The 15433-nt window shown below is 40.5% G+C and overlaps 1 protein-coding gene across 1 annotated transcript in view; it reads right to left on the reverse strand.

Moving 5' to 3' along the window:
- LOC310992478 (teneurin-3) overlaps positions 1–14676 on the reverse strand; it is a 123339-nt gene extending 108663 nt beyond the window's left edge. Inside the window, exons 1-2 of the mRNA XM_083980542.1 lie at positions 14545–14676; positions 12090–12365 (exon numbers count right to left, since the gene is read on the reverse strand). Of these exons, the coding sequence (XP_083836668.1) occupies positions 12090–12365; positions 14545–14608 (340 nt within the window). The 5' untranslated portion in view covers positions 14609–14676. The remainder of the gene's footprint in view (positions 1–12089; positions 12366–14544) is intronic.
- Between the last annotated feature and the right edge of the window lie 757 nt (positions 14677–15433).

The following is a 15433-nucleotide window of genomic DNA, read 5'->3' on the forward strand; positions in this document are numbered from 1 at the left end:
TTACAATGTTAAAGTGTTTTACTGAAAAATAAACGTACCCTTAGGCATGATACATTTGAAAATGTAAAGAAATGTAAAGGCTGAAATTAGGATGAGACAATATTTGGGCTAATATCATGATAGCTGGGCTTTTAAATGGCTTTTAATTGGTTACTGCCATTTAAGGTCACAAGGACTGGAAGCACAGTGACATATTACCTTCGACAACAGACAGATTGGACATATGTTAAAATGCTCTTTTTGCTCGGTTCACTTTGTCTGGGCATTCTTCACACAATCAGCCAGCCTGCTCCCATGGATTGTGAAATCTCTCTCCAAGCCCTCCAACCTTTAGAGCTGCCATGCAAAACTCTGCAGACAGCTCCTTCGGGTAATGTAGAAAAAGACAATAGGTGGAAACTGCTCTAACCTATTTGCCAAATGGTCTGTCATCTAATGCCCTGGTGCTGCTCTATTGTCTAATCCTACTGCTGAGGCCTCTAAAAGGATACATCGGCCTAATAAGATGAATGGGCTTTGACCCTGGAGCTGCTAAAAGCCAACCTGGCCAATTTATCTGAGTGACCTCTACTCTTGGCAGACACAGCCCTCACCTCTCTTGGAAGCCTTTAGGCAGGATCAATACCACAGAGGCAAAACAATCCAAAACAAAAAAGTGTCTGGAAGTTGCGATCCAGCAGCTCATTGCCTTTTTATGACCCTGGATTATGTACTTAGTAGCAGAGATCAGTTATTTCTTTTTGAGGTATACTTTCTTTATTGCAGTATTTATTTTTGCTCTGGAGATGACAAAGCCCCAGGACCTGCGAGTAATCTCTTAAGAAAGGACGTCTATGGCTGAAACAACATGCGTAAGTGAGTTTTATTTCACCTAAAAATGTTTACATTACAGTCCGCCTTTTAAATCAGCTCTAATCCAATTGCGTATTCTCAAATCACAAATGGCTAATGTAAAGCACGATGAACGGAGTAAAAAAATATGTCAGCTCCATACTGATTCAGCAGTAATTTCATTATGCAAACCACAATCGTGGCTATTCCAGGGCCGGGATCATCATAACATTGAGAAGTGCATTTTGAGGGAAAATAAGATTTGTCAACTAAATTAAGGATTCTGTTTCATGTTCTGTTTGTTGGTGTTGGGTTGTGTTCAACCGAGATAAAAGGCCCGGCTCGTTTAGGTCAAGGCAGGATACAAAGAAGGGACCCTGAATGTGTTTTCTTTCTTTGAGCATGAATCAGTTTACATGGTATACAATATCAATCGTTGGCCTCAAATCTATATCTGCAAAGTGCTTAGGTTTGCATTGGTGATTAGATGAATTGAACTGAGAACAGTCTGTTACTTGAGCATCCCTTCATAGCCCGGATACCTAATGCCTTTCCTCTGCCTCTGAAGTGACCACAGTTTCAGGATGCTTTGCTCTGGGCACTTGGCCAGAAAGCTTTATGTATTCTGATACCATTCATTTTTAATCAGGACCAGAATATCCTTCCAAACCTCTTGCAAGCTGCCTTCGGCTATAAGAGTTCAATTTTGCGATATTTTTTTAATTGATTTGGCAGTTTCTCCTCGTTGTCGACTGTAAGTTGATTGCTAATAATGCTAATATGCCGAGCGAGAACTGCGGCGCCGCTCATTTGGAATTCTGTCTCTTTCTCTGTATTTCGCAGCTGCTGCTGTCTTGTTGCGCAATTATGCAATTCCCCACTACAGTTCAGCACCGTAGTGTAGCGACTGAAAATAATATTGTGTGTGTTCAGCAAATTTCACTTGGCTTTCCACTTCGACGTGCACCAACCCGTCTCCCCCGCATGCAGGGGAAGGGTTTCTTCACATGACTGCTGGGGAGAAAGGACATGAGAGCTGGGGAGGAGGAGGAGGAGGAGGAGGAAGAGGGGGGAATCTTCTTCTGTGGTATAATGAGTTTGACAATGAAAGTGACACTGCGTCCTCCCTGGACCTTGCTGTGTGATCAATCATAACAATGGCTCACCATTTCCTCCTCTGGATACTGACCTTTCTCCCTTAAGGAAAGGAAGTGTGTGTAGGTGTTGAAGTGCGTGTGCATGCGTGTGTGTGTTCCACTAGATTTCATTGTGCCATCAGCTTCTTTCCAATCATCCCTTGAAGTCCTTCCATACAGCCATAAGAGTGTCCTTTAGCAGGGGTCCTTCTCCCCCCACCCCATCTGCCTGAAAAGCAAAATTGGCCTGAAAAAACACACCCCAGCTGAGGGAATATGGATCCATTTCATTCTGTTGTACAAACTATTTTAAGCTCGGATAACACACTCTGAGATTTTTTGAGGGCAGCGACATAAGGGCTTATATGTTTAAAATCCCATCACCCAAACAGCTTACAAGGTGATTCGGTGGCGTTGCTCCAGTCAGGAGAACTGCCAAGATTTCATGCAAATATCAGCAGAGTGAGATTATTTGAGGCCGTTTTCGCTCATCGTTCATTGCCCATAAGTAAAGAGTGACGTGTGGAGAGAAAGCGGTGAGCATGAGGTGATCCTACAGGGTGTTAAAGATGACCCCGCCTCCTGCCCTCACCTCCTGCATGAGCCACTGGGACGTCTCATCAGCAGCCTACTTACTGTCCTGTCTGTGGCTTGTGTGTGCGGTTTTCTGCCAGACTACTTAAATAAAACATTAAAAATTAAATCTCAAAATACGGGTAGAAACAAACTCCACTTAATACGTCTCGGCCACGAACGTCCCATGACAGCAATAAGCTGTCTAGACTGGATTTTATTAGCTTTTTTTTTTTTAATGCCGCTCTTTAATTGTTGTTTTATCTGCATGGCCGAGGCACGCATTGTCTGTTGTGTCTTTAAAACAACATAACATAACATAAAAACCTGATCAATAAAACAGCCTCACTTGGGGAAACACTGCACAATGACTCAAGTGAAGAAATCCTTTTACATTGTGATATGTGAATTTCATTTTATTATTTTTTTTACTGCGCTACAGTTTAATGGATATTTTTAACTGGACGTGTTCTGAATGCTTAAATTGGATGTGGACCAGAATTAATGATTAAATAAATCAAATCAATAATTAATTAACAAAATAAATGAAAAACAGAATAAGTAAAAACTAATTAATTACATACCTAAATATACATACTTCTGCCAATCTGTTTGCATTTTTTGCTAAAATTGTTAGGCAATGTCCCTTTCAAAATAAAGGTTTTATATTATAGTGGTTTTCTATTATATTTTACAATGTGTTCCATTGGTTTTGATTGGCTATTGTACAAGAGCTCTGTGGTTTGCTGTCTTATCTTTGAATTATATTTAATTCTACAGGATATTAGCCATTTGATATCAAATAAAAATAAATTAAAAAGACACACACAGGAGGAGAAGTGTGTTTTTATGCCCTTAGCAGTCTCTGCAGGTCGTCCTCTCAGACTGAAGAGTCGGCCAGACAGAGTCCAGTGCAAAAGAGTCTAAAGCCCTGCCAGCTATATCTATAGTAATAATGTAAAGCAGCTTAATATTTCAACTTTACATCTCTGCTCTGCCCTACAGCGACAATAAGCATCAACCTGAAACTACATGTGTGAGGGGCATGGAGAGGATTTTTTATGAGGGGGAACCTGCAGGCTCCATTTTGTGTAACAAAATCTCCATCGATATCCTTCACCTTATTAATTTGGGCAAATATTAATGACTATTTGACACACTAAAAATAAACGGAGCCAGAGAGCCTTTGATTTTGTGGCATTGTTTGAGCGAGATGAAACGCTCACATGACGAAAACTCCATGAAATCTCGACTGAAGCCGAGGTCTCTTAATGAAACATTTATTGATATATATAAAAGACTCAAAACACATTTCCGCTGCGAATGAAAAGATCCAGTGGTAATAATACGCGGTTAAAATGTGCTCTTAATTGCGTGTGTCAAAAAGGAAATTAGAGTGGCCAAATACAATTAAGACAATACGTTTTTGCCCATATTTTCCTCATTATACTTGGTCATTTAATTGGACTATCTAAAAGAAAAGTTGTGTTTAGATGAGTGGGGTTTCGTTTAATAGGTTCCTGTGATTGCTCATTAACACCACTGCAGCCTATAGCCCTTTGTACCTTCTCTATAATCAAGTGTCTCAAGTGGTTTCCAGTGTTCAGGTGTATGATAAGTTCAATTCTTAGCCACTCTCTCTACAATCCAGCTTGTTTGGGCTCGGCACCTTGCTGAAGGACACGTCGACAACAGTGGACAAAAGACCTTTTTTATACCAACGTTTTAGAGAAAAGACAAGCATGTGTGACACGAGCTGATCCTACGAGTACGACAAGCAAAACAGAGAGGCTTTTACATTCAGATGAGACAACAACAGAGGAGTCACCTTGACTTCCAACTTTTTGATTTCCAACATCCAATACTGAGGAGGAGCGCAAAAAGGTCAGAGCCGTAGCACAATGACAGTGGATATAACAAAATATTCCTGAGTCCCAAGATAGAGGAGAGAAAAGAGAGAGTAAAAGAAAGGAGACATGAAACCAAATAGATTGGTGGGTTGGCGCTAGTCTAGGGACAACGTTCCTTCAGCACTCCAAGAAAAGAAAGAAAATCTATTTTAACCCATATAAAATGGAAAAAGAGACCTATACTATATCCTGACAGACCTACACTTGCAATAAGGGAAAATTTAATATCTTGATTATTCACTTTACGCCAATCAGAAGAACATACGCCTTTCCCTATATGTCTAGTTGTTCTATTTCCTCAGGGGAGTAGAGGTGGATTCCCGGGTTCAGAAAAACATTGATGGCCCCTGATGGCTGCAGAGAAGCCCACATACAGTACATGTAATAATGAGGAACACAACTGGAGCTACATGCTAATTTGTGTTTCTTGCATTGATATTCATGGAGTATAAAATGACTTCCTGACTATTTCCGTATTGCATGGTAATACAAACACTCAATTAAGCAGTGTGATGAAATGAAATGAGCCATTTTCTCTTGAGGATGGTAAATAGTGGTCCTCATAATTGACAAATGCAGAGTGATTCCTAATCGTAATAACATGTCTTACTGCCTGGCATCTGCCAGTGATTAGTCCGAGCCAAGAGCCGGGATAAGGCAGCGTCGTCGCTGGCGCTTGGCAAAAACTGGGTGAAACTTAAGTCGGAGTGGCAAATGTTGATACTAAACGATTAGGTGTCAGAAAATAGATGCTGGACAGAGTTAATAGCCTTTTTTATGACGCAGCTGTATCTCTGCAGACTATGTAACACTAACCCTGACAGATTAACCCAAATACCGAATGCCTTCTGTCTTATTCACACACACACACACACACACACACACACACACACACACACACACACACACACACACACACACACACACACACACACACACACACACAGTGTAAGCTGTTCCCTTAAAACTCTCCAGAAATTTTGTTGAAAATGCATCGGGAACTATTTTGCGATTTCTGATGCAAAAAGGTTCCAGCTTCTTAAATGTGAGGAATTAACTTATTTATTCTGTTTCATATCAACGTCAGTCAAATATTTGAGGTCTTGGATTGTTAGATCATTCTTGTTTTGTTTTTCACATTTCTGTTATAATAGACCAAAAGAGTAATCAATTAATTAGAAAAAAACAACCAAACAAACAGAAAAATCTGTAACGAAATGACAGCTCTATTTTGATTAATACAAAACTAATACTTAAAAAAAGGTGTCTTCACATAGATGATGTTAATCAGTACTTGTATCTTTTATGTATTAAAAGGGACATAGTAGCTTCAAGAAAATCTGTTTTGCCTTATTAAGATGCAAATTTATACAGCAAGACACTCCAAAGTCTAATCAGATCATCCACTCTGTGGGGGGGAGCTGTGGTGTGAGCAGGAAAGTTTTTGCACCATGTGTTGCTGTCGTGTTAATGTGTTCCAACCAATGGGTCTACACTGAAAAAAGCAAGACAAAAAAATAAAAGACAAATGGTTTGAATGGAGCTTCCTGTATAAGTGGACAGTTTATGATTTAGTTGGATGAAGCTTCAAATGTCGTAGAAACAGAGGCCACCGACCGACGCTCCTCCAAAATAGAACATCTTTTCACACGACTTTCGAGGACGACACCTGCTGACACCTCGGTACGTCACCACCGTCGCACATATTCCACACACACACACCCACACCACTCCCCAACCCCCCACCCCGGCGCCCATGCGTGCTGCTGCTAACAATGTGCAGCACTTAAACTGGAGACGGCACCGGCACGCAGGGAAGTGATGACAATAAATGATGGCAATCAAAACGTCGGCTCCTCTTTTGACGAGGCACGCGATAAAACCTCAGACACCTTTCCCCGGCTTCTATTAACAAATGATGAAAATGTTTTCTCTGCACAGGTTTGGAGTGTTCTTCAAAAAACATCACAGATGGCCAGCCCTTTTGACCAAAAAAAAAAAAAAAAAAAAAAAATCCCTCTCTGATGTTATTTATTCTTTTTTGTGGTCTGCTTGTGCCATATTGAATTATGAAAGTGGTGAGGGAGGATTTCTGCCTGCTACGATCAATACACTGATTCCACTGTCACAATACAAGGCGCAGATCTGAGACCGGAGTTTGACAGATGGCGTGTCACCTTCGTCAGCGTGATGTCGGTGTGCGTGCCCGTGCATGTGTGTACAAAATCTTGCACTTTTGCTTGATTTTTTTTTTTTAGTAGAGTGATAAAGTGTGAGAAACAAAATGAGATATCGGAGCATGTGCACATGTGTTTGTATGTGTGTGTGTGTGTGTGTGTGTGTGTGTGTGTGTGTGTGTGTGTGTGCGTGAGGACGGGGAGAGGTGCAGGAGTGAGAGAACATGAATACATGCGCAGAGAGTCGTATGTTACAGGGTTGTCTGATACGCTTTCATACTCCCACCCAAAAAGCCTTTGGTGCTTGCTGTGCTACAGCACACTTGTGCTGCGACTCCTCTACTGATTTAATTAACCTTTTACTGGCACTGCTCACACAATGAGTCTGTGAGCGATACTCAACTGTAAAATGTGTACAACTGCAATGTGGACCTCTGACTTCCACCAAACTGGAATTAATTAGGAAATTATATTCTGACACCGTTAACAATCCTGGATGTGAACATGGCAGCAAAGACTTTAAAAAACAGAGAGAGAGAGCGAGACTGGTGCATCCACACTCGCCCTTCTCCATGAAAACATCAAAGGGACACAGCAGTTCCTTTAAAAAAAAAAAAAAAAAATCCCACTCTGGACATAAAGTGCAGGCCAGAACAAGTGATGCTCCCTTACAAAGGCTGACAGGCTTTGCAGTGGAAGTCTTGCGTCTCCCATCCAGGGGTCAGCCGGCGTCAAGCCTCTCCCACCGACGATAAACCCCATGTGTGACGGTTTATACAGCCGAGGAGAGCTGTCACGAGGTGCTGCAGTGCTGTAGCTGCAGTACCTAACAAGTCAGCGCGAGCTTTTTCACACCCTATTAGGAATACAACTCAACTGGGCCATGCTATGTTTCTGTTTCCTGCAGTCATTCATGTTTTATGAGGGGTATAATATTGATTCTGAAGTCAGCGCAGTCAACATTAGAGTGGAAAAAAAATACATATCTCTCTCCATGGCTGCGTTCACTCTTACACAGCAGCTATAGGGCGACTGCAGTATGAATATTTATACTTTTACACAGCAACACTTTAACCTAAACTACTGTAATTCAATATTAAACATAAAATGTGTCACAGTTTGGCGCTAGCAGCAGCCAGATAACTGGAGAAGGGCAGCTCCCCGTTGAAAAGTTCTATCTCACAGTTGACTTTGTTTACAAAGTGATTTGTTCGACTTTTGAAATGAGAACATTTTCTGTCCTCATTCATAATTGATCGTTTTGTGTGTGTTCTACCAGACCTGGCGGTATGACGAGGAGTTCAACTGCAGGTTCATTGTCAAAATCTTGAATGTCAGGCATTTAGAAATCATGAAGAATGGATAAAAATGCGTTCAATCTGTGTAAAAAAAAATTACACTTGACAAGAGGAATAAGAGGACATACTTTATCCCATTATCTGTTTTCAATTTCCCAAAGTGTTAAAAAAAAATATTCCACACATTTCAATGACAACAGCTTGGCTGCGTGGGACTGAAATACCCAGGGACATCAAGTGACCTACATTCCAGCCCATACAAATCCACTGTTTGTATAAATCTTAAATATATGATTTCCAGCACAAATAATGTTTCAGTAAAGGCAGAGGTCACCTCATGAAACCAAACCCACCTCTTGCCATTTCCCTCGGTAGCTAGTGTTTGAAAAGCAGCACCTTTGTGTGCCTTGCTTTGTATTTTCAAAGACTTAAAATATATATTTAAAAAACATTTCCACAGATTCATGCACTAGATTATTAGATCACAAGTTATATCAAAAATATTTTTTAAACTTGAAAATATGGCACAGGTGAGTTTATTACTCCGTGTAGATACATCTCACCTAACGCAGAAGTGTTAATTCATTCATTAAATGGAGCGTCTGTGTAATACTGCTGCTGTGTGAAAGAGGCTTTAGCTGGATAAACTTCTAGGTTCTTTATCTCCAGCAGTTAAAGCTCGGTGCTGTCTCTCTCCAGCTGCTGAGTGCAAAACATTTCTACTTTATCAGGGTGACACTTAAAGCAAAGTTACACTCGCCACTGACAACACTACACAAGTCCCGACACTTTACAGCTGGCGCATGTCACAGTGCTAATGCAACTGAAGGACTGTAGGAGAGCATATGTGCTATACGGTGACTGTCTATGTGTGTGTGTGTGTGTGTGTGTGGGTGTGTGTGTCTGTGTGGTTGTTTTGAGTTTGTGGATTGCAAGCTTTCAGTGTCACATAAAGATGATGATATTAAGTAATTACTGCATGAATGTTTTTTTTTTAATATACTGTATATTATTTGTTATTTCATTTACACCAGCAAATGAATGTGCACACATTAAAAAAAAATAATTAAAGGAGGATATTATCTTCAGAAATATAAATAAATATATTATTATAAAATGCATTTGAATTTTCATTTGCTTTTAAATGGGAGAAATGAATCAAAATAAATGTATTACTTAATATTTCTAGCAGGTGTAGATTGGGTTATTTGTTCATAGTAAGTTATTCTGCACACCTGCCATGTAATCAATACAATGTAGGAACAGAACAGGGTCTTCTATAGAGATATGCAAGGGGTGCTGAGGATCACATGACCATCCTTACAACCAGGAAACCAATAAAACGTAGGCTTTAATCAATCAATTTTGTTTTCAAGGGATTCTATCAGTGGCAGGGGATTATCTTAAGTGCAAAATCAATGAAAGCTGCTTAACTGATTTTTTTTTTTTACCCCACACTTTTTTTCCCCCATCAAAAATCCAACAACTTCATGTTGTGTGAAAGATAATCTGTTATATGACTGATGTAATCAGTCTATTCCATTGCAATTAGAAGCTTGGTACTCAAAAATATATATAATTAATTATAATAAAAGAGAGAGAGGGACATGTGGATATCACATTTAAAACACTGATGTGTGGCTTTAATCTCTTTTTTTTTCATTATTTATTTATTTATTTTACTCAGCTGACAGCCCTTTCACTGGCTGCAGCCCCTCTTTCAAAAATAAGCTTAAAAAAGCAAAAGCCTCACTTCAGAAAACAAGCCACTTATCCAGTGTGTGATCTGTGGCCCCGAGTGGATCATTCAACACTGTGAACCTCAGAGATGACCACTCAGGGTTTCATCTTTAAAAAAGGTAGACCCTCCTTACCTCGGATCACGGAGGTTAACATTTGCAGATGCCGCGCTCTGCAAATGTGCTGAGGCTTTGGTACTTGTCTGTGTCGAATACTCTGTAGAACAGAGCGAATTAGAATGAAATATTGAGTTCATTTATGAATAAGTGGGGCTGAACGGCCCCTTGTCGGAGCTTCTGCATGCATATTCAGTTGATGGAAACCTTTGGATGGGTCATTTCTCTTAGCTGCTTCATTAAATAGTGAAAGTCAAAAGTGCAATGCCTCCTGAAAAAAAAAAAAAGTCCCAAGTTGTAGCCTACATAGGTGGGAGAGTGGCAGTGTTTTTCTTTTGCTCCAGCTTAAAATCTAAATGAAAAAAAGGGCAACAGCTCCAAAAACACATTAATAAAAACAATTTAAAATTTAAATTACACTGCGACTCATGTGCTTCTCTCCACAGAGCAGTTTCAGCAAATTAAAATGATGCGCAGTTAAAAGAAACATAGCAGCGTGCACTTAAATAAATTAGCTCTTAGGTGCTTTTGTTTTTGTTTTTTTGTGTGTTGCATTAAAATGCAAGGCAGCTGGGATAAAGATCCAGCGCATATTGTTTATTTTCACTATAATGAAACTAACTGACTGAGACAGTAGTTAGTTAGATAAAGTCTCAATGGGAGGCTGGCTGTGCTAAACTACAGCCAATCAGCTGCAGCTTCTCTGAGATGTTTCCAAAAGAAACTCCAGAGAAGGTGTGCCAAAGGGGCGCAGGGTGACGTCTGTGTGTGTGTGTGTGTGTGTGTGTGTGTGTGTGTGTGTGTGTGTGTGTGTGTGTGTGTGTGTGTGTGTGTGTGTGTGTGTGTGTGTTTGCTCAAGTGCTGGAGGGCATGTGCAATAGAGAAGCCACTGAAAGCCTGTGCGTTGTCTTGCAGAGTGGAGCAGTGGATGGTGATATGGTTTCATGCACGCCGGTGTGTTCAGCAACAAATATGAGCGGAGCCGCTCGCTAAGGAGGTGAGGATTATGTTTACCGGCACCTCTGTGGTTAGGCTGAGCTTTTAGTGACTCCTAAACGTATACTGCGTTGTGTTGGACCATAGCGAAAGGCCAGACGCTGGGACAAATACACAGGTTTGAATTCTGATGGCATTTTGAAAAGGTAAAGGACTTACTCAGCGCTCCCTCCCCTCCCCCCTCTGGAGACAAGCTCACTATGATGAATACTGCCATTAAGAAAATGACTTGTCTCAAATGTCAGAATGTAGCCAGTGTTTTCAGAATAAAAATTGATAGCACATGAACACAAGACATTTTACTTTTTTTTTTTTTTACCATCTCTTTAATGTTCTTGCCAGGAAAGTGTAATCATCCCTAATTATCTTAACTGCCTGCCACTCTTTGAGATAACTGGTTTCTTAAAAATAATTTCAGCTTTACATTAGATGCGATCTAATGGCGATGGCTCGCAGCACGATGGTGATGATGATGAATGACGTACAACGATCAACAATGTCAGGAGCACTCAGCATCACAAAGGACATTTGAAAGATTTGCACTAACACACATGGAGCTGACGGGATAAAGTGAATGAGAGATGGAAAATAAGATTGATTGAAAAGTATAGGCTGAAAAGATGTATGTGCTTAAAATAAACTCTTCAAACGCAGCAATTAAAGGCAGTTTAAAGCAGAGAAGATGAAATATAAACAGTTTTCCAAAATGCTAATGAACCTTATCGGGAGGTTTTGGTGAAACGAACAGGAAAGAGTGAATTTAACACCATGGCAGATCTGCAGCTGTCTTATATACATTGCCCTTTTCAAACAGAGAACCTCAATCCTCCATCTCAGGTTTCCAGCATGATCAAATTTGCACTTCAAACCATTGTACCCATTTAATCAGCCATTGTGCATGCCCAGTCAACCACTGCAGAATTTCTAAGCAAAATCTCACACAAAGCTATCTTTGATTATACGCTAGCCCATGGGGAAACTTTATCAAACTCCTCTGCTTCCTGTGGAGAAGGACCAGGTGACTAGCAACTACTCAATCGGAAGGCCAAATTCTTTTCCGCATGCGGCGAAGAATCACGCCTTTGATCCAAAGAAAGGCAGCTGCAAATGCCTCTCCAGATACCAGCCCCACCAATCGCGCTTCCACCTCTCTTCCACCAATCAGGATCTTGTATCCAGCACCAACCATAATCCAACCTACTGCTGCTTTTCCTACCTAGTGATTTCGCCCCCTTTGAAAAGCAATGAAAGCATGAGCCGCAAACAAATCAGGTTTTTAGAGATAAAAGAATGAAACGTGTGCCCTACTCACCCATCTCATTGTCCGATTTATTGTCCATTTCCGTGTCAGTGAGCGTGAGCGCTGAGTTAGAGCGACTAGAGAGGCATGAATTCTGCCCAGACATTGCCCCCGTTCCCCAAAGAGTCATGGTACGTTCCGGTGAAACAGGTTCATGGTTTTCCGTAGCGACCGGTCCTCTGGTGTAGCTGCTGAGTGGGTGGGAGAGGCCCGTCTCAGGGCACAGAGCCAAGCCTCTGCGAGGCGGTGGCTCACATATCCCGAGCTGCCTCAACGAAAATGTCTGCCCTGTGAATGACAGAAGTTGTAAAGTTAACAAACCAAGCAACAACGCAGTTAATGGCCAAGAGCAGGGCTACTTAAAAAAACACTTAACCCGTGAGCCTGGGGGAGGGGGTTAGAGGGGAGAGGGGGTTGTTAAATTAAAGCCTTTACAGCATCCTCCCAGGCCACTTAACACTCATCAACATACCAAGATGCCCAAAAGCATTTTCTCTAACTCAAATCACTGAGCAGCTTTTAAGTTTAAAAATACATAAATAAATTTAAAAAATAAGATTTTTTAACATTATCCAGGTAGATGAGATATTTTACACCCAAAACAGATAAACTGGAGTCAGAGCTGCTGCTCGTTTTGAAAAATACCAGAAAAATGCTCTTTATCATTTATGGTTTTTCAGAGACAGTTTTAGACAGAGACTGTTTCACAATAAGTCATTACCATACCATAATTCTGTTTTGTCTTCATTTGTAATTACTCAAGACTTTGGTGTCGACTGGAAATAAAATAGCTAATAGTCTGCCATGCCTTCAAAGACACTAAAATTAATTAATTAATTTTTTTTAAATAGGACACAGGTATATTGCCAGTAAACAAAAATAACTCAGGTTAACCTCATTAAAAACCCCTGAAGTAAGTAAGTCAAGCATATATTCTTCATGTTTCATAGACTTCATAAACTCTATTTAAAACACAGTAACACCTACATATGTTATTTCTCTCCCTCCAATGCTTCACTTTTATCTTTTCTTTTTAATGTTTTTTGGTATAAAATTTCATCAGGTAAACTTATGCATGAACCATTCATCTATTCAATTCACTTACACAACTGATTTTGCAATTTATTGATGGATAATGATTTTTAACATTTCAAGGTCAAACATGTTGACTTTGCAGCAGAGTGAAGGTTCACTGTAGAAGTCTGGAGAGGAGACTTAACATTTTCTCTCGTCCTTTGTTGTGTATTTTGTTCTGTTGGAAATGGTGCAAAAAATAAAATAAAATAAAATAAAATTAATTAATTAAAATATATAAAATAAATCAGTTTAAAAGCTAGTTTAACACCTGAAAATGTTTGGATATTACAGAAGAACAATCCATACTGTTTAAAAATGATGATTAGATGTAGATATAGTAGATGTATCTCAATACATCTCTCTCACACTCACATACAAAATGAGCAGATATAGTCTCTACCCTCCATTTACAGGAAATATGCTCTTGTTTCACTCCTACATGACTCACATTAAATCTGACATTTACTGTGATGATGTAAGAGATGTAAGAAACAGTCATTAACATTAAATGCCCAGAACTGAGAAGAGAAATAAAGAAAACTAGCATTCTTCCCACAACTTCATCATAATCCTATTAATTCTAAAATGAGCACCAATTAGCACCGAGAAAATGTAAGGGAGTAATGGATAGATTTTCTAATTGCAATCTTATGAGCCAAAGGAGCGCAATAAAATAGAATAAACTGCTCAAACTTTTTAATTACAGAAATTAAACCACTTTCCAACAGCCAATTAAAGGAGAGGGGTTATTTACTGTGCATTTTTCCTTATTATTATAACATAGTCCAGCAGGGTATAGAAACACTTCATAAGGTCAGAGTGGCCCACTGGATCACACCCAAAGTGAACTTTCTCGTAAAAGTTTGAGAGAAATAAAACAAAAACCGTTAATTTGCTTGACATTATTTAATCATCTAACGTACTGGGGTTGCACTTTAGATTTAGTAGGAGATAAAACTGTAGCGTGGGGGAATTTAAAAAGCACAAACAACAAAATCCTTCAATCCCTGTTCATTAAGACAGTGTTGATGTTTCTCACTGTTAGACAACAGCAAACAGCCATGGGCATAAGGATTTCATAATATGATGAATTTACTAAACTCTGACAAACTCTACACTTCCTTCTACACATTTTGAAAAACAGGGGAAAAGGGGGATTTTTTTCTAATTGAAAATAAATAAATATATTTTTTAAAGGCACCAGTATAGGTCAATCAAACTGCTTCTCTCTCATGATATGGGACTTAAAGTTAAACATAACTGTGTCCTACTTTTATCTCTAGCAGCCTTGATATCTCAGCCCACTTAGCTCAGATTATGGAGATGCATCTGACAAACACTGAGCCACATACATGTGGGACGGCTCCAGTAAACATTTGCTCTTGCTAACCTGGCCGGCTGTACTCTGCGCTCTCCTTGTGGACCATCTCCTTGACTCTGCCTCCAAACAGCATTCGCGAAGGGTCATGGTCGAAGGCCTGGAGCGTCTCGCTGGAGCTGTAGGATTTCTGAGTGGGAACGCGGCAGGCTCCCTCCTCCCGGTCGGCCGAGGAGGCGGTGTAACGGCGCTCTCGATCCCTGTCTCTCTCGAAGTCCCTCTCCCTGTCTCTCTGGCTCTTGGACAGCGAGCAGAAAGGCCGCTGCTCCCTCACCCGTTCCATGCTGCCTGCATGCTGGGTATCCAACTCCCGCCCCTTCACCACCGACGCTCTCCAAAGACACTCGGCACTGGATTATTTCTCTCCCCACCTCCTCCTCTTCCTTCCTTCCTTCCTTCTTTCTCCGGTTGTGATTCTCGTCCTGGACTGATTTACCCCCCAACCAGACTCCCCTCCCCGCTCCGTAACCTTTGTCGGTCACTTCTTCAGTCCATTCAGTCGTCCACCCACTCTACCTGGAAGAAAGAGAGAAGAGGAAAGGAAGCAAGGAGCTCAGATAACACTAATCCATCTGCTTCATCTTCAAAAGCACACACTTATCCCCTTCTCACTGCCCCACCCGACTGCTACCTCCCCCATCCCTGAAACCTCACCCGTGAACTCTTGCCATACATGACTTCCCCTCTTAAAAAGAAGAGACACTTTTTTTTTCATTCCGCCTGTTTTAGCCTCAAACATCAAGTTCATCTGCAGTGTGTCGACTTTAAAAGTCGTCCCTCACACACACAATTGCTCACATCCAGCAAAAGGCAGTTCCACAAAACCTAATTGTGGTTTCACACAATACTCTTCTTACTGAAACATTTTCAGTTTTTCCAGAGGAGGTTTTAATTATTTTCC

Source organism: Trachurus trachurus (genome assembly GCF_905171665.1).
Source record: "Trachurus trachurus genome assembly, chromosome: 10".
Classification (NCBI taxonomy): Eukaryota; Metazoa; Chordata; class Actinopteri; order Carangiformes; family Carangidae; genus Trachurus; species Trachurus trachurus.